At 44.7% G+C, this 14,994-nt stretch overlaps 1 protein-coding gene across 1 annotated transcript in view; it reads left to right on the top strand.

The window, feature by feature from the left end:
• The first annotated feature begins 864 nt into the window (after nt 1-864).
• LOC144937266 (titin-like) overlaps nt 865-14,994 on the top strand; it is a 51,581-nt gene continuing 37,451 nt past the window's right edge. The window contains exons 1-5 of the mRNA XM_078864678.1: nt 865-876; nt 3,728-3,788; nt 5,014-5,072; nt 6,960-7,100; nt 14,566-14,820. Coding sequence (XP_078720804.1) covers nt 865-876; nt 3,728-3,788; nt 5,014-5,072; nt 6,960-7,100; nt 14,566-14,820 — 528 coding nt within the window. The remainder of the gene's footprint in view (nt 877-3,727; nt 3,789-5,013; nt 5,073-6,959; nt 7,101-14,565; nt 14,821-14,994) is intronic.

Raw genomic sequence — 14,994 nt, 5'->3', positions numbered from 1 at the left:
AAAAGTTAACTACAGCCAAACCGCCATTTATCCGTGACCCTCTTAGCTTCAACTCCTATAATCCGTGGCAGACAGGTGAAAACGGAGACGTTGATGCTCGCACGCCTCTCCGATGCTCCTCCCGCCAGAAAGACAAAGCAAGCAACCGCAAACAAAAAATTGGCAACCCGCAACTTTCCCACGCATCGACGCGAGGTGACACGTGAGCGCGGCATGCACAGCGCTCACGCCGCTGTGCCCAGGGCCGGATTAAGATTTTGTAGGCCACCTGGGCAACAGGTACTGTGAGGCCCCCCCAGTAATATTTTCAAAAGCAAAACAAAGTTTAAGAAAAATTCAATGTATTTTTACAAGGTTAACAACAAATAAGATTCAGCGTTCACAATTGAAATCACTTTTCACTTCATCTCTGGAGGCCCCTCCAGCTGGCGGAGGCCCCCTTGGGCTGCGGCCCCGAAAGCCCCCGTGCCATAATCCTGCCCTGGGTGTGCCACCTCGGCAGTTGACGCTGAGCACCTGAGCATTCTGCAAGCGCGCCATGGCAGTGGCGCGTGAACCCTGGGCGCGGTGCTCAGAGCCAGCAGCGCAACACGTGCAACACACCTGGCGTTTACTAAGATGGGGTTCCGCTTGGAATCCACCGAGCGGAATCCACACTTGGAATCTACCAAGCGTGCCTGTGCCGCAAGGTCCCATCATTTTTCTGCAAGATCCCGACCGTGTCCGTCCGGTGCTCGCCGAGCTGCATTGGCTTCCGGTCGCCGAGCGAATACGTTATAATAAGGTCGCACTCGTTACACAAAAAGTGCTTGCCACAAATGAACCGCAATGCTTTGCCGATCTCGTCAAGAAGCATAAGCCACCATGCGAACTCCGGTAATCCTCGCAATGGCTTTTGGCTGGCCATCGAACAAAGACGGTCACCGCATCGCACGCTTTCAGATGCAATTCTGCGGTCGTCTTAAACGTTCTTCCTTCCGATATTAGGAAGCCACTGGAGCTATGCACTTTTAAATCCGAATTAAAAACGAATTTCCTTAGAACTGCTTTTTGCGTTTAGTTTGTTGTCCTTCCCCCCCCCACCTCGGATTAGCACGGTTGGCTATGTACGGTGCGAAAGAAGTTCAACATACATACACGCGTGGCCGTGGCGCTGCACGGTGCAAAGGCAGAGCATGCACAGCACCAAAGGCACAGCGAGAGCATTGACATAGTCATCATTTCCCATTTACAGCCCTGAACCAGTGGTGTAAAATCCACATTCCTATGTCAGGGGCGAGTCTATCCACTGGACAATCACTGTTGGCTTTGCCACAGTGTGGTGGTAATTTAATTGGCACTGCAGGGATTATGGGCTGAATCAACCCTTTGCCAGGATTTGAACGCGAAACCTTCCAATTGCGAGCGACCTGCTTGACAACTGAGCCACCAGGTCTCCTGCCTGCATCCCATTTTGTTTATCTTGTATCGTTTTCTTGAAAGAATCCCAAAATATTTTTTTACGTCAGTTTCCCCATATCCTATGTTAGGGGGGAAATCTCTGTTAAGTTGCCAAAATGTGGTACTCGTGTTTTCGACTGGGGTGGCAGTGATGGACTTAACTGATTATATCAACTTGAACTCTTAACATTTCTGATGTTGTATTGGGTGCTTTGCCCTGCACCACTTGGTTGAATTAAACATTTCACAAAGCCTGTGAACATGATCAAGGAGATCATTATGCAGAGAAGGCAATATTTTAGCATATCATTATTTTTGTCATGCTTCACTAGTCAAGAGCCACTGTATAGGTGGATTATTTTAGATCTGTTTGTTTTTGCTATTCAAGAATAGGTAAATTTTATTCATCATGACTTCATTATGAGTGGAAGCAGGAAATCCTGTTTGAAAACCTATTATCCTTTACATTGTGCTTACGACTAACAAATGCCATTAATTCACGCTTTATTATTTACGTAATTAATATTTTTACTATTGCATCTTGTACGCCAAATGTCTGCTCCTTAAGTCTCCCATCTTCCCCACGACCTCACAATTACCCATGACAACAGCGTTTATTATGCCTAATGTTATCAAGTGAAGATGCAGGTTTCCCCCTCTTCGTGCGGTAGATGCTGTCCAAAAATAGAGGGCGCACAAAGCGAAACCGCGGAGCGTGGACCGCAGTCACCTGACCCACAGTGGATCGCACGAGACAGCTGCCCGCCAAGGAGGGCACACAAAGACAAAGACCCCCCGTGTAGCCTGAACAGACTGTTGGGGCAAATGTTGTTAGCGAGCACCTATGAAGGCCGGCATGGTACACGACGGGGTGGGTGGGCAGCACCACGCCCGACCATCTTTGTCCCCCCAGTGGCGATCTTTTTACACATCGCACCAGGTACTCATTTGAGGCTGAGTCGACCTAGGGGAGGCCCAGGACCGATGCAGATAATCGTCACTGGTGGCGCCGGATTCGTTGTACAGCGTGCTAACCACTGCGCCACCGCTCCTCACCGGGGAGCAGACAGTTCACACACACACAATTTTTTCCCACGTCCGACCGCATAGCAGCATCTGAGTGAATTCGAACCCCCCGTATAGCGAATTTTGGGTAGAAATAGGCGAGCCGCAATATCCCATGGAAGCGACGAATCCTCCCCATTGGGCCCCCACCCATCCTTCTGGCCTTGCTCTGTCCCCCAGCCCCACTCACCTATTGGCCCCTGCCCCTCTCGAATCGCCTCTGTCCTCCCACATGGCATGGAGCTATAATTAGCCAATCGGACGGGGGGGGGCTCATATTATCACCAGCCTAACGAGTGAAGCTGCGTCTGTAGGGAGTGCCATATCATCCGTTTAGACCGAGGTTGAAATGCAACAGTGCAATGTTTTTGCCCCAAAATATGGAAGCCCAAAATGTAAAATTCTAGTTTTCAGATGTTTGCTACTGTGTTTTAGTTATAGTAAAAGCAATCATTGTAATTGGTATTTGTACCAAATGTAATCTTTATAGAGATATAGAGAAAAGCTGTTAGCAAGGTTTCAGAGATTTTATACGACTCTAATACCAGGATGTTGCCGTTGAGAGATATATTAGTGAAATGCTGTATAGATGTTACAGATGTGTTATACAGTACAGAGATCGTATAGAGAAGTTGCCACTGCATGGAGTTTATTATTGTACCCAGGACTTTTATATAATCAATTAGCATTTTTTTGTAATGTTATACATTTCCTGGAATCTTCCCAGTATACATGTACCAATATTGGTGAATTAACCACATTCCGTATTTGAATTATATGTTTCCAAAAAGTTTCCGATTCCACAAAGTGATGGGATGACAGCTAAATAGTGAAGCCTCGTGCGTTGTATGTAGCAAGTGTCGTCAAATCCAAAAAGGCACCCTCTGTACCCAATCATTCCAGTATAATGAGTCGAGAATGATGTCGAAAAATGTATGATGGGGCCAAAATATATTTTTTCTTCTTCAAATTTCGGGAAAACAAGACAGCCTTTCTGATACCGGGAGTTACAAATACAGTATGACGGGATTCTTAACTACAGATTGTTATTAACAGAACGTTCTGTAGGCGACTCTAAGATTAATTTGTTTTAGTCTTCCCAATGAATTCCTTTTGCTTAGAATCCGTTTTTGTCCACGTAAAAATATTGTTGCGTAATGCTGTATCTACTCTTTGTTTCTTTTCCCGATTGTCTTTCACAGTTTTTTGTCCATAACTGCAGGCATTTGACGTCCTCGCACGGATCCATCAGAAGCTGAGCATCATGGATTCTCCATGCAGCAGTAAGTTTACAGATGATCATATGTTGTCAATGTTATACTTCAGCACAAGGGTCATATCGGTAGCAAGTCAGACCACACAATCACCGCTTATGTTGGTTAACTTCCAATCAACAACCATTTTCATTTCGTGACATCATCCAAATGTAAGAAAATGCTACTTTTAAGTGGCGGGTTATCGAAACGAACATCCATGTGTATAACCACTCTGTTATGTTGCATAGATGTAATTCTGCCTCACAATGCGTTCATGCATCAGCTGTCTGTCCGGAACAGGAGGGTATGATAGCTCTCGTGAACGTGATCCGATACGTATGAAACAATCAGTGACAAATCTCGTTGCGACGAGGACCTTGCCCGATAGACGATCGGCCAATTTGACCAAGGGATTGTCCAAAACACAGTAACAAAAACCAGTGCTGAAAGTGTTGGCCTTGCCGGCTAAGGCACAAGCACCAACCCTCCACGTGACTCCATTGCCCGTGATGTCATCTCCTTGTTCGCCTTGGAACACGTTGTTATTATCATTGCGAAGGGAAAATACTTCTGAGGACAAACACGTGTTGGTAAGTGTTATAGAAGTCATGTGTGTGAATGATATTTATTTCTTGTTCTTATTTAAGCGAATGTTATTTTTAGCGTAAGAATCAGAATTGGAATAGTTATTTTTCTTGAGGAATAATCCGATGAGACATAAAGCTCTTTTTCACAGATGTATAATAGACACTGACCGGCAAACTTATCTCTGCATTGCCGACAACAGACCATATTATGGCCTCTTTGTATGAGCTGTCTAATACACATCATGATGTTTGCACAATCCATCAACCGCACATGAAGGTGCATTACCGCCGTGCTTGATGTAAACCTCAATACCGAAGCTTTCGTGACTGCAGGAATCCATATTCTCTGGTTCTGTCGGTAAAGTCACGTGATGACGGACGCTTGTGCTGCACCCAAAACGTCGTGATCAATTATTTATTTATTTCATACCTACGTGACTTTACCTAAAGAACCAAAGAGAATGTATTTGGAGTTTGCGGTGTCTCTCTCCCCGTGGTTGTGTGGATTTTTCTCCAGGTCCTCCGGTGTTTACCTCAATATTTAGAATCAACATAATGTGTATCATAGAGCATTTTGCTGCCATCAAATTTCCAATTGTTCTAATAGTTTATAAATTTACCTGTTCCCTGCCTCACTCTCTGTTCCTGTCAATCGTTTGTTGCAGCTGATGAGTTGGAGGACTACGACAGATTTGGTCGTGGACATCAGGATTACTATGACGAGGTCGGTGAGCAATTCCAGGATCTTTTTGTCGATACTGGTGCTCCCAGTCCACAGCCCTTCCCCTATCTTGCTTCCACAAGCGCTGACCGTCGCTTCACAGGCATCGACGCCTCTCGCCTGCTTTGAGAGGCCAGGTCAGCTCTCGATTGCCCTTGAGCAGATTGGTATCCGTGTTGCAGATTAACCACAATGCATTTTCTCAGATGCCGTAATTTCTTTACAACAATTTCAAGGTATATTTTCCTCGGTATCACCGGCGATGCTTAGTGGACTTCGTACGTTTTTGTTGGCTTTTGAGTCGCAGTCTTGAGAAATATACCTTAAAATTGAGGTATGAAATATAAAATTTTATAATTGGATGGAGCACGCTTGTTTAACCTCTAGATGCACAATTTCATGGGCCTTGTGAACCAACTTACACCGCCACTTCACCCATTAGATCCCACGCTGAAACAGGATGATGTTACAATGAAATGATTTTCAATATAAAAAACTGAATGTGAAACAGATGTCATATCCATGTACTACAAATTATATGTTTACAGCATGCAAGGAACTAAACGTACGTTAATGCTAGTGAAAGGAAGGTACTATTACATAGATATTAACTTTATGAGAAAATAGGAATATATTGCTGGGAATCGTTATGTATGTATGTTGAACTTCTTTCGCATCATGCATAGCCAACCGTGCAAATCGGTGTTGTGGGATAATAAAAATCTGTAGGAAATAATCCCGTCCGGTTGTATTTATAAGATAATTATTTTATTATGTTTTATTTTTATTATTTTATTACTTCCCTTCTATGTGACTTTACCGAAAGAACCAAGAAGATGTATTCGTAAATTAAGGCTACCCAAGCAATGCGGTCTGGCCAGGAAGACTCCCGGCATCAGAAAGGCTGTCTTGTTATCCCGAAATTTGAAGAAGAAAACAAATATTTTGGCCCCATCATACATCTTCTGTCATCATTCTCGACTCATTATACGGGAATGATTGGGTACAGAGGGCGCCTTTTTGGATTTGGCGACACTATTGCTACATACAACACACGAGGCTTCACTATTTATCTGTCATCCCATCACTTTGTGGAATCGTAAACTTTTTGGAAACATGTCATTCAAATACGGAATGTGGTTAATTCACCAATATTGGTACAGGTATAACATTACAAAAAATGCTAATTGATTACAGAAAAGTCCTGGGTACAATATTAAACTCCATGCAGTGGCAACTTCTCTATACGATCTCTGTACTGTATAACACCTCTGTAACCAAGCATTGCGGTTGTAAAACATAGTTGGAGGCAGGGTTGGTGGACCATGCAGACTCTGTGTGAGACTCCTAACCTATAGCGAGTGATATGAGATGGCCAGTACAGTGTTGTATGATGGCAACACAGTTCAAATTCTCTGGTCTTTCTCCACATTCAAAACACTGTTCAAATAATAATTGTATACCATCAAGTACAGAACCCTTATAATACCAACGTAATGTAACTAAATAATGACTTTTAGTTAAAAGTTACTAATATTATGTGTAACTTACTGATATCTGGCTGGGGTGGTGCTTGAATCACAATAAACTGTTAAAACAATAGGAAGGTTACAAGTTAAAATCCCATTAGTGAGTTAACTAAGCCCATCATCCCTCCAGAATCAATAAAACAACTACCAATTTGTATCAAATCAAGACTGGCCATCCATTGCAGAGATGAGTGATGATCAGCTCAATTAATGGCCTGGAGAGGTGGATCAGAGCCATCAATGAAGATGATCATTACCCATTTGTTTTGGGTGTGGAGATCAAACCTTGACTTGCTTTGCCTTTTAATTTACGAATTAAACCACATGTATGCTTAAATACACGACATCTCGCACCCGGCAGTACGAGGACAGCTACAGCGACGACCTGGAGCTGGGGCAGGAGGCTTCCACTGGAATGACGAGAGAGGCGGCCGTACCGTATCGCGAGCTTCCTCGGAAAGTGCCGCCCCAAGTCCCCCCCAAGCCAACCGTCCCCTTCCGGGTAACCACATTTCCCTTCCTACCACGTTACCACCAGCCCGTGGCGAGATGTTAACTCCCTCGCCTGGTATACGGGAGGTTTGTGGGTTCAACCACGACCCTGACGCCTGTATATTAGGAGTTTGTATGTTCTCCCTGTGGTTGCGTGTGTTTTTTTTCGTGGATTCTTTTATGGGCCCTCTGGGTCCTCCGTTTTTTCCCTCCACATTTAGAAACATGCGTTTAGAGTATTTGGCTGGTATACATTTCCACATGATAAACCACTTCGTTGAGCAATCATTTGCGGCCAGGTCACTTCTGAAAAAGAGCTGTATAGCTCAGTGAGCCTTACCTGGCAAAATAAACAATAGTTTAGTTTTAGTGTAATTTTTCGTAACGTGCAACTTCAAGCAAGTATACATGCGTGGCGTAGGGTGTCAGATAGGGGTCAGAGGTCTGGAAGCGATCATACCAAAAGTTAGTCTGTCACAACGTTCAACATACGAATGGCGTATGTTGTAAGTAATGTTATTGTTGATCATTTCCAGTGTGTGTATTTTAAAACATGACGGCCGCAGCTGTGGAAGAGAGCGATGCCCATGGTGTGCATTACGTCATCGCTGTTTGCTGGGTCGCCTCGGCTCTGCGTGGTTGTGTTCGAGAAGGCGCCTCTTGCATGGCAACTGCGTGGCGTGAGTGTCCTGTCGTGGGGACGCGGGCCCTTGTGCACAGGCCGGTGTGAGCACCGTGCCAGCACGGCCCACGCAAGAGCGCAGAAGTGTGGACACCACATCTACGCCTCTATATAAGGAACGAAACAGCTAGACTTCTCCACAAATATGGCTGTCGATTGATGAAGCTAGTTGTAATTACTGGCGAAACGTCATACTCAGATGGTAAATGTCGTGGCTTGGCTCTCCAACACACCGGTGTGCTGTACTAGTATACTACACTATACAGTACACTATACACTACACTACTACACACTACACTACACACTAGTGCTGTACTAGTGACGAATTGGCCACGTTCTGTTAACGTGACAACCCTTATTAGTTGGCTGTGTCGGGTGGTGGCGGGTTTTAACGACACAATGAGGCTTCCTTGAAATAATTATTGTGTGAATAAATGCCGGGGGGCAAGATATTAATTTGGTAGCCAATTGATATCTGTAACTGGCAATGGTGGTTATGACATAGGGTGACAAGAAAAAGGTCTCCCGTATATCCTTAACAGACTGCAGGAGCAAGTGCTGTTGGCGAGCACCTATGAAGGCCGGTACGGCACACGGGGGGGTGGGTGGCCAGCACCACACCCGGCCGCCTTTGTCTCCCCAGTAACGATGTTTACACACCGTAGCAGGTACTCATTTGAGGCTGAGTTGACCTAGAGGAGGTCCAGGACAGGTTCAGATAATCGTCACTGATGTTGGCTGGGAGGGGGAATCGAACTCGCGTCGCCGGTTTCGTAGCGCAGGGCGCTGACGGCTACACTGCCACTCATCGGGTGACACACACCTGATTATCGTCGAAAACAAAAGTCCTTCTGTGAAAACCACTCGCTTATGATGATGTAATATTTAGAGGTCACTATGCCAATGGCTGCCGCATTGTCTGAAGCCACCTTCATTCACAGCAATTTAGCGGCGACTGAAAAGGTGTGATGCTGTCACTTCCTCACGGTTGCCTTCCTATGTTTTGTCACTGCATGCCATAAACCACCCCACTCTCCCCCATCTCAATGTGTTACGGGGTGAGTATGAAGAGGGTGGAGCAGTCTCTTCATTTTTTTGTGTGTTTTTAGTTTGTTGTCCTTCCCCCGCACCTCTGATTAGCACGGTCGGCTACGTATGGTGCGAAAGAAGTTCAACATTCATACGTTACAATGTGCTCATGGCCAGCTTTGGTAGAGAGGTCTCGCTACATAATCTGCATCAGTGTGTGACGTCGCTCATCAACCTGCTCTGTTTCCACACAAAGCGCCGGGTCTTCTCAGCCATAATCGTAACCCCTCGTCCGTATGCCTGTTCAAAGTGGACCACCCTACGGCAGCATTTGTGCTAGCGTGAAACATTCATGCTGCCCAGCCTGTGATCCACCATGGTATCCAAGTTGAATCGTACGAGCATCTCACGGGCACGTCAAATAAGAAGCAACGCTTTGTTGGTTGGGTCACGTGAGCCACATGTCCAGTTACTGTACACCCAGGGAGATCTCGTTTCACCAATAGACCGGACTGAACGGACACAGCACATGCTGGCATGGTAGCAAATTGACTGCTGTGGTTAAGGGGGCCCTGAAACTGACTTGGATGGCTGGTACCAGTCGTGTGAATATTATTTGAAGACAGTACCTGGGCATCTGCAATCCCTCAGCGGTAACAGGAGGCAGAGCGTCACAAATGAGCAGAGCAATGGGAGCTAAAACAACAAATTGGTTCAGTGGGGAGCGCGTGTGATGCATGTGGCAATCACCCCAATCTGTTCTTATCTGAGTCTGTCTCATGACCTGGCAGGGAGCCTTCACCAATACACGTGGCCTCAAAGTGCACTTAGTCTGGCAGAAATGTTTGTGGTTATATCACCATTTCTTTTTCACCCAGATCTGAAAACAAACTGTTGAATTGTTCTACATTTCTCATGTGTGCAATGTAGAACAAATATATCAGGCATCTCCTCTTCTTTTCTTTTCAATAGTTTCAACTATAGTTTAACGTTTTGTATCACTAGTAACCAATCGGTTGTGGGCTTCGGCTACTTTTGATCGACTTTAGTGTCACACTCTTCAAAAAAAGTACACTACCCGAATGTTAAATCTTTTAAACTCTGACTTAATTTTATAATCGTACAAACCGATTACAACAGACCTCTTTATGGGAACCTGTCTTTTCAGCCATTTATCACTTAATATGCTTCATACAGACTGGCTCCTGCCATATGAATGTGGAATTTTCACTGCTGTCCCAGGGACACCAATATTGACAAGAACTGCCCCCCTCTCTTTGAGGCAACGGAGACGCTTTGATATTTGACCTGCGCACTGTGTATTGTACTTTCACGTAGTCCAAATGTGTTGGCTGGACACAAACAGTCAATGGAACCATCAGTCATGCATAGGCAGTCATAAATCCTAAAATAAAAATACGTGGCGATACATTTGAACGCACCTGTGCACGCCAGTTGGCTTTGACACATTGGAGAAAGCAAGTGTTTATGGTACCTCCTGCTGAAATAAAAAGCACTCCGGTGACTGCGATAAAGTTTGTGAGCCACAAGTGATAATGTCACGCTACTGCCTTTGCACACTGGACTGTTTACAGCTTAGCCGTGTGCTCGAGCCCGCATTAAGTGGCGGCATCACACCCTCGACTCATCTCCATGTTTGAGCACCGAATGGGCAGATCCCTAGTCCCCAGTGCCGCTTGCCTTCTGACTTGCCTTTTTATAGCGGCACAAGGTGGCTCACTATGGGCAAGGAAGGGGTTTTGCGAGGGCCAGAATTTAGAGCGGCGGTTGATGGGAACTCCTGTGGGGCAAGCGCAAAGAAGGATGGGCCACGCTATAAACGACCATAACAGGACGTCGCTAGCTCCTTACTGTAAGCTGTAGTAGATCGGATCATGCCCGACTCTGTGGATCTCATAATGACGGTAGCTTAAGCGTTTTGGGAGGGGTTGTAGGAAGCAGCAAAAAATAAAACTGGAATTAAAACGTGCTCATCAATAAAGAGGATTTGATGGAGGTATGTAACATCTTGTTATACGTGTTCGTGTGAATATCCTGTTAACGTGAGTTGGAAAACCTTTGTGTGGCGTCCGTTTGTGGCTATCGAAATGCTCTAATGGGAACGGTGCGTGAGGCGCATCATAGAAGTGAGGAGTGTGACGATGGCTGAACAAACCATGACATCGTGGAATCGCGTCTAATGAATGCTCTTTGTGCGCCGTCGCCTAAATCTCTCGCTGAGGTATTTTTCCACGAGCTCCACCTGTGCACAGCAATAACGGAAGCCTCGTGTCGTTGTAAACACACCTAATAGTCTCCGGTATGGTAATGCACAGAATAACGCGAGTGTGCCCACACACACACAAACACACAAAGAGGTATTTTTAAACAGGGACTCACGCCAGGGACCATTGCTTCACTTGGGAAGAACACAGACCCTTCAAGGGATTGTACCAACTGGGAATTATTCAACTTTGTTGATTTTGATTGAAAACTTTAGTGACTGCAGGAATTCATATTGATTTGAGGCTTTCGTGTTGCAGGAATCCATACTCTTTGGTGCATTCGGTAAAGTCACGTAGGTAGAAAAATAATAGATCACGATCACGTGTTGCAATCGAAACGTCGTGATCTATTATTTTTCAACTTACGTGACTTTACCGAAAGAACCAAAGAGTATAGGAATTTATAATCTTTCTAGATATCTACGTGACTTTACCGAAAGAACCAAGGAATATTTATTTGTTGATTTTTTTATTCAGTTATTGACAATCCCTGCGCCATTCAGAGGAGGAAACAAAAAATGGCATCTAGTTACTGATGCCGAATGTTCACATGAGAAGATATCATCAAGCATTGCCATCGTGACCCCCAACGCTGTCAATACCAAGTCACGTGGATCTTTGTCGCCAGAGCTCCACAGTCGTCCCCTGCGAATGATTTCGCACCGTGTGTACTTTAAGGAATGCAAGCCATTCGTGGTGATGTACCCATTAATTGCATTTAAAGGACACGTTTTGAATGTTTCAACTCGCTGGCGCTGTGTATATTTTTAATACATCAACTAATATTATTTACCATTCCAAGCATTTGACGTTTACATTAAACTGCATGGGATAACTGAGTCCATCCCATTCTCCATGCACGTAACTTATACATTTTAACATATGCTACATTAGAAATGACTACTACTATATGCAATGTCTGTTAACATACTAATCAATAATACTGTATATGATTGACTTCTAAACTTTAGGAGAGGGAAGGTAAGCGTTGCTTCCCAATTATATGTTAGAATTGTACAATACTTTATAACATCTGTACTATCGCAGGACTCCCCTGAAACAGAGCCGAGCAGCTCATTCGGGATTTCCTGATGAAATAAATAAAAGTTATCGATCTGTCTATAATTTAAAAAATACATACAGTATACACCCTCATTCTGAACACCTCACACAGTGAGCAGTGAACCACATTGTGTCCGAGACCAGGCCCGGAAGATGATGTCACAAAACTGTATTCGTAGTCCCTTAAATCAGCCTTCTAATCCTCACTCGGGACATTATATATATGTATGCCCTGCAAAAAGTGTCATTGCACATTGGATCAGAGTTTTGTTTCCAAAGCTATTGGTAGCTGAATTAAGTGGGAAATTAAATGTTCTATAATGTGGTGTATTTTTGCATTAATTGGTGACTAAGACCATGATCTCACTGCAAATAAAAATCCAATTTAACTCTGGGTGTCTTGCCTGAATGCCGGATTGTATCAGTACTAACTCGGTGTAATGACATGTCCTTAGCCCCCTGTGATACCCATTCATCTAATTACATAAGCTTTATTAACCAAGTGATGTTCCTGCTGAGATCACAAACAGTATATGCTGTAGCTATATTGTATCGCACATAATAACTGGCACAGTGTAAATTAATATGGCACGAGTTACATCATAAGAATGCCCTTTAGGAGATTGTGCCCAACTTCATAAGAAAAATGAACTTTCATCTCTGGTTATTTTAGATTCCATTTTCAAGGCTTAATCCCAACATCAGGAGGTATTTCCCCTTACTGTATAATGTCCCAGTTCTCATTAGCAAGGCAATCTGTAGCTCCAACCGGTTCGATCTGAGTGGTCTAATTTAGGAATAGGAAAGGGAGGATCTGGCAAAACTCATCAAACTTTGGCGAGGCACCTACCGGGCGCAACGGATGGCATAAGAAAGTGGTGAATACAAATTAGTGAAAAGTAAACAAGACAGTTTTTATTTAAAATTTTCGATTTTATCGGAAGGCAACTCTGAATAGATTGTTTGCTCACTCCTCCTGCTTGCTTCCCCCCTCTCATGAGTGCACACTCGCTCTCCCACGTGCTTACTCGCTCGATCACAAAGATAAAGATCCGCCGTGTAGCCTTAACAGACTGTTGGGGCAAGTGCTGTTAGCGAGCACCTATGAAGGCCGGCACCGTGGCGCACGAGGGGGTGGGTGGCCAGCACCACGCCCGGCCGCCTTTGTCTCCCCAGTGGCGATGATTTTCACACACCGCACCAGGCACTCATTCGAGGCTCCAAATGCACGCGCGCTCACTCGAACTCTCGCTTGTCAGATGCGCGCTCACATTCCTTACACTCGTGTGCATTCTCACCCCTAACTCGTAAACACGCGCTCACCATGCGCTGTCACATGCGCCCTCACACTCGTCAACACGCACGCTTGCACCATTCCCCAAAGGCACGCGTGCACCTTCACGTGCTCCACGATGATGACAGTGAATGACAAACATCATTAAAATGATGATGGTAATGACAGGCGATGGCGATGAATAATAATAATAATGATGGTGGTGGTAGATGGTACAGTAGTATAACAGTGACAATTAAGAATAATATAATGCTCGTGGATGAAGATGCCAGAGATTAACATGATTATGATGGAGATGTAAATGGACCTTTGCAACAGGATTAGCAAGCATTGGTAACAAGAAGGCATATTCTTTGGGTATTTCGGTAAAGTCACGTAGATAGGTTCAAATAAAATACAAATTATTTTAATAATAATGATTCTTTGAACCTATCTACGTGACTTTACCGAAAGACCCAAATAATATGAATTCCTGCAGTCACGAAAACTTTAAGTCAAGATTCAACAAGAAGGCATTTTATATAATATTGGCACATTTATATTAATATGTACATTTATTCACACGCAAAAATCCGGATAAGTTACTTTATTTTACAAGTAATAGGATAAGAATGCCCCTCGTCCACAATGTGTTCCATCACAAGCACTCCACTCTACAAAATTACATATAATCATCGTTTAACAATTATATTTTGAATGCACTGCATTGTATGTCAATATTAAAGTGGTGTAAACCTGCCTGAATTGAGCTGTGACGTAGCACTGTGTGCTCAATTACAAGCTGACAAGTTCATAGCTTGGTAGGGAGTCAGCTTCACCTATCCCCTTGAGTCAATGCATAAGTCACAATTACTGTGGTTGTCCTAGTTACTGTAAAAAAAATACGAATTAATACCACTGCCCAAATCTCGTTTGACAAAAGTTGTACATATGGACACTTTTGAAAAAGAACAGTAACTTTGAAGCGATCGTCAATACATTCCGAAAAAGGTTGCAATCTTCTGGTTCAAAAACCAGTCGCCACGCTGTGTGAACAAGTCTTGGAATTGGCTGGTCAGTGAGTGGCCACGTGGTGGCAATGCCCCATCCACGTGTTGTGCCGACGCCACCCTGTTACCTGCAGGCCTCTCGGAGCGGACGCACCGGTGCCGTGGCCACAGTGGTGGCAGCGGTGGACCAACCCTGCGGGCGGCCTCTCCCACAGGCGCAGCCGCACGGCCCCCTCCATGTCTTGTCCCCCCCGACAGCCACGACGCAGGGGCCCAAGTGGGGCAGGTCTCCCCTGTCCTCCACGGCATCCAGCCCACTGCTCGTGGCACGGCCAGCCGTCATACGCTCTGTTTCCTGCCCCATGTCCCACGCCCGCTCTCCTGCTCAGGTCCCCCTACGTGGTGGTGTCTTGCATTCTGTTTGTTTTATTTACCATACCCATGACACTCGTGCAAATATTGTGACAAACTTACATACGAATCACCGGCATGTTTAAGACAGCTCTTTTGAGAATATGTTAAGAGCGTCACTCGAGATAGTAGTACTATGTTTAACAGAATGA

The sequence above is a fragment of the Lampetra fluviatilis genome, chromosome 2 (assembly GCF_964198595.1).
Source record: "Lampetra fluviatilis chromosome 2, kcLamFluv1.1, whole genome shotgun sequence".
Lineage (NCBI taxonomy): Eukaryota > Metazoa > Chordata > Hyperoartia > Petromyzontiformes > Petromyzontidae > Lampetra > Lampetra fluviatilis.
Note: the sequence above shows the minus strand (reverse complement) of the source record. Positions and strands in the feature narration are given on the sequence as shown.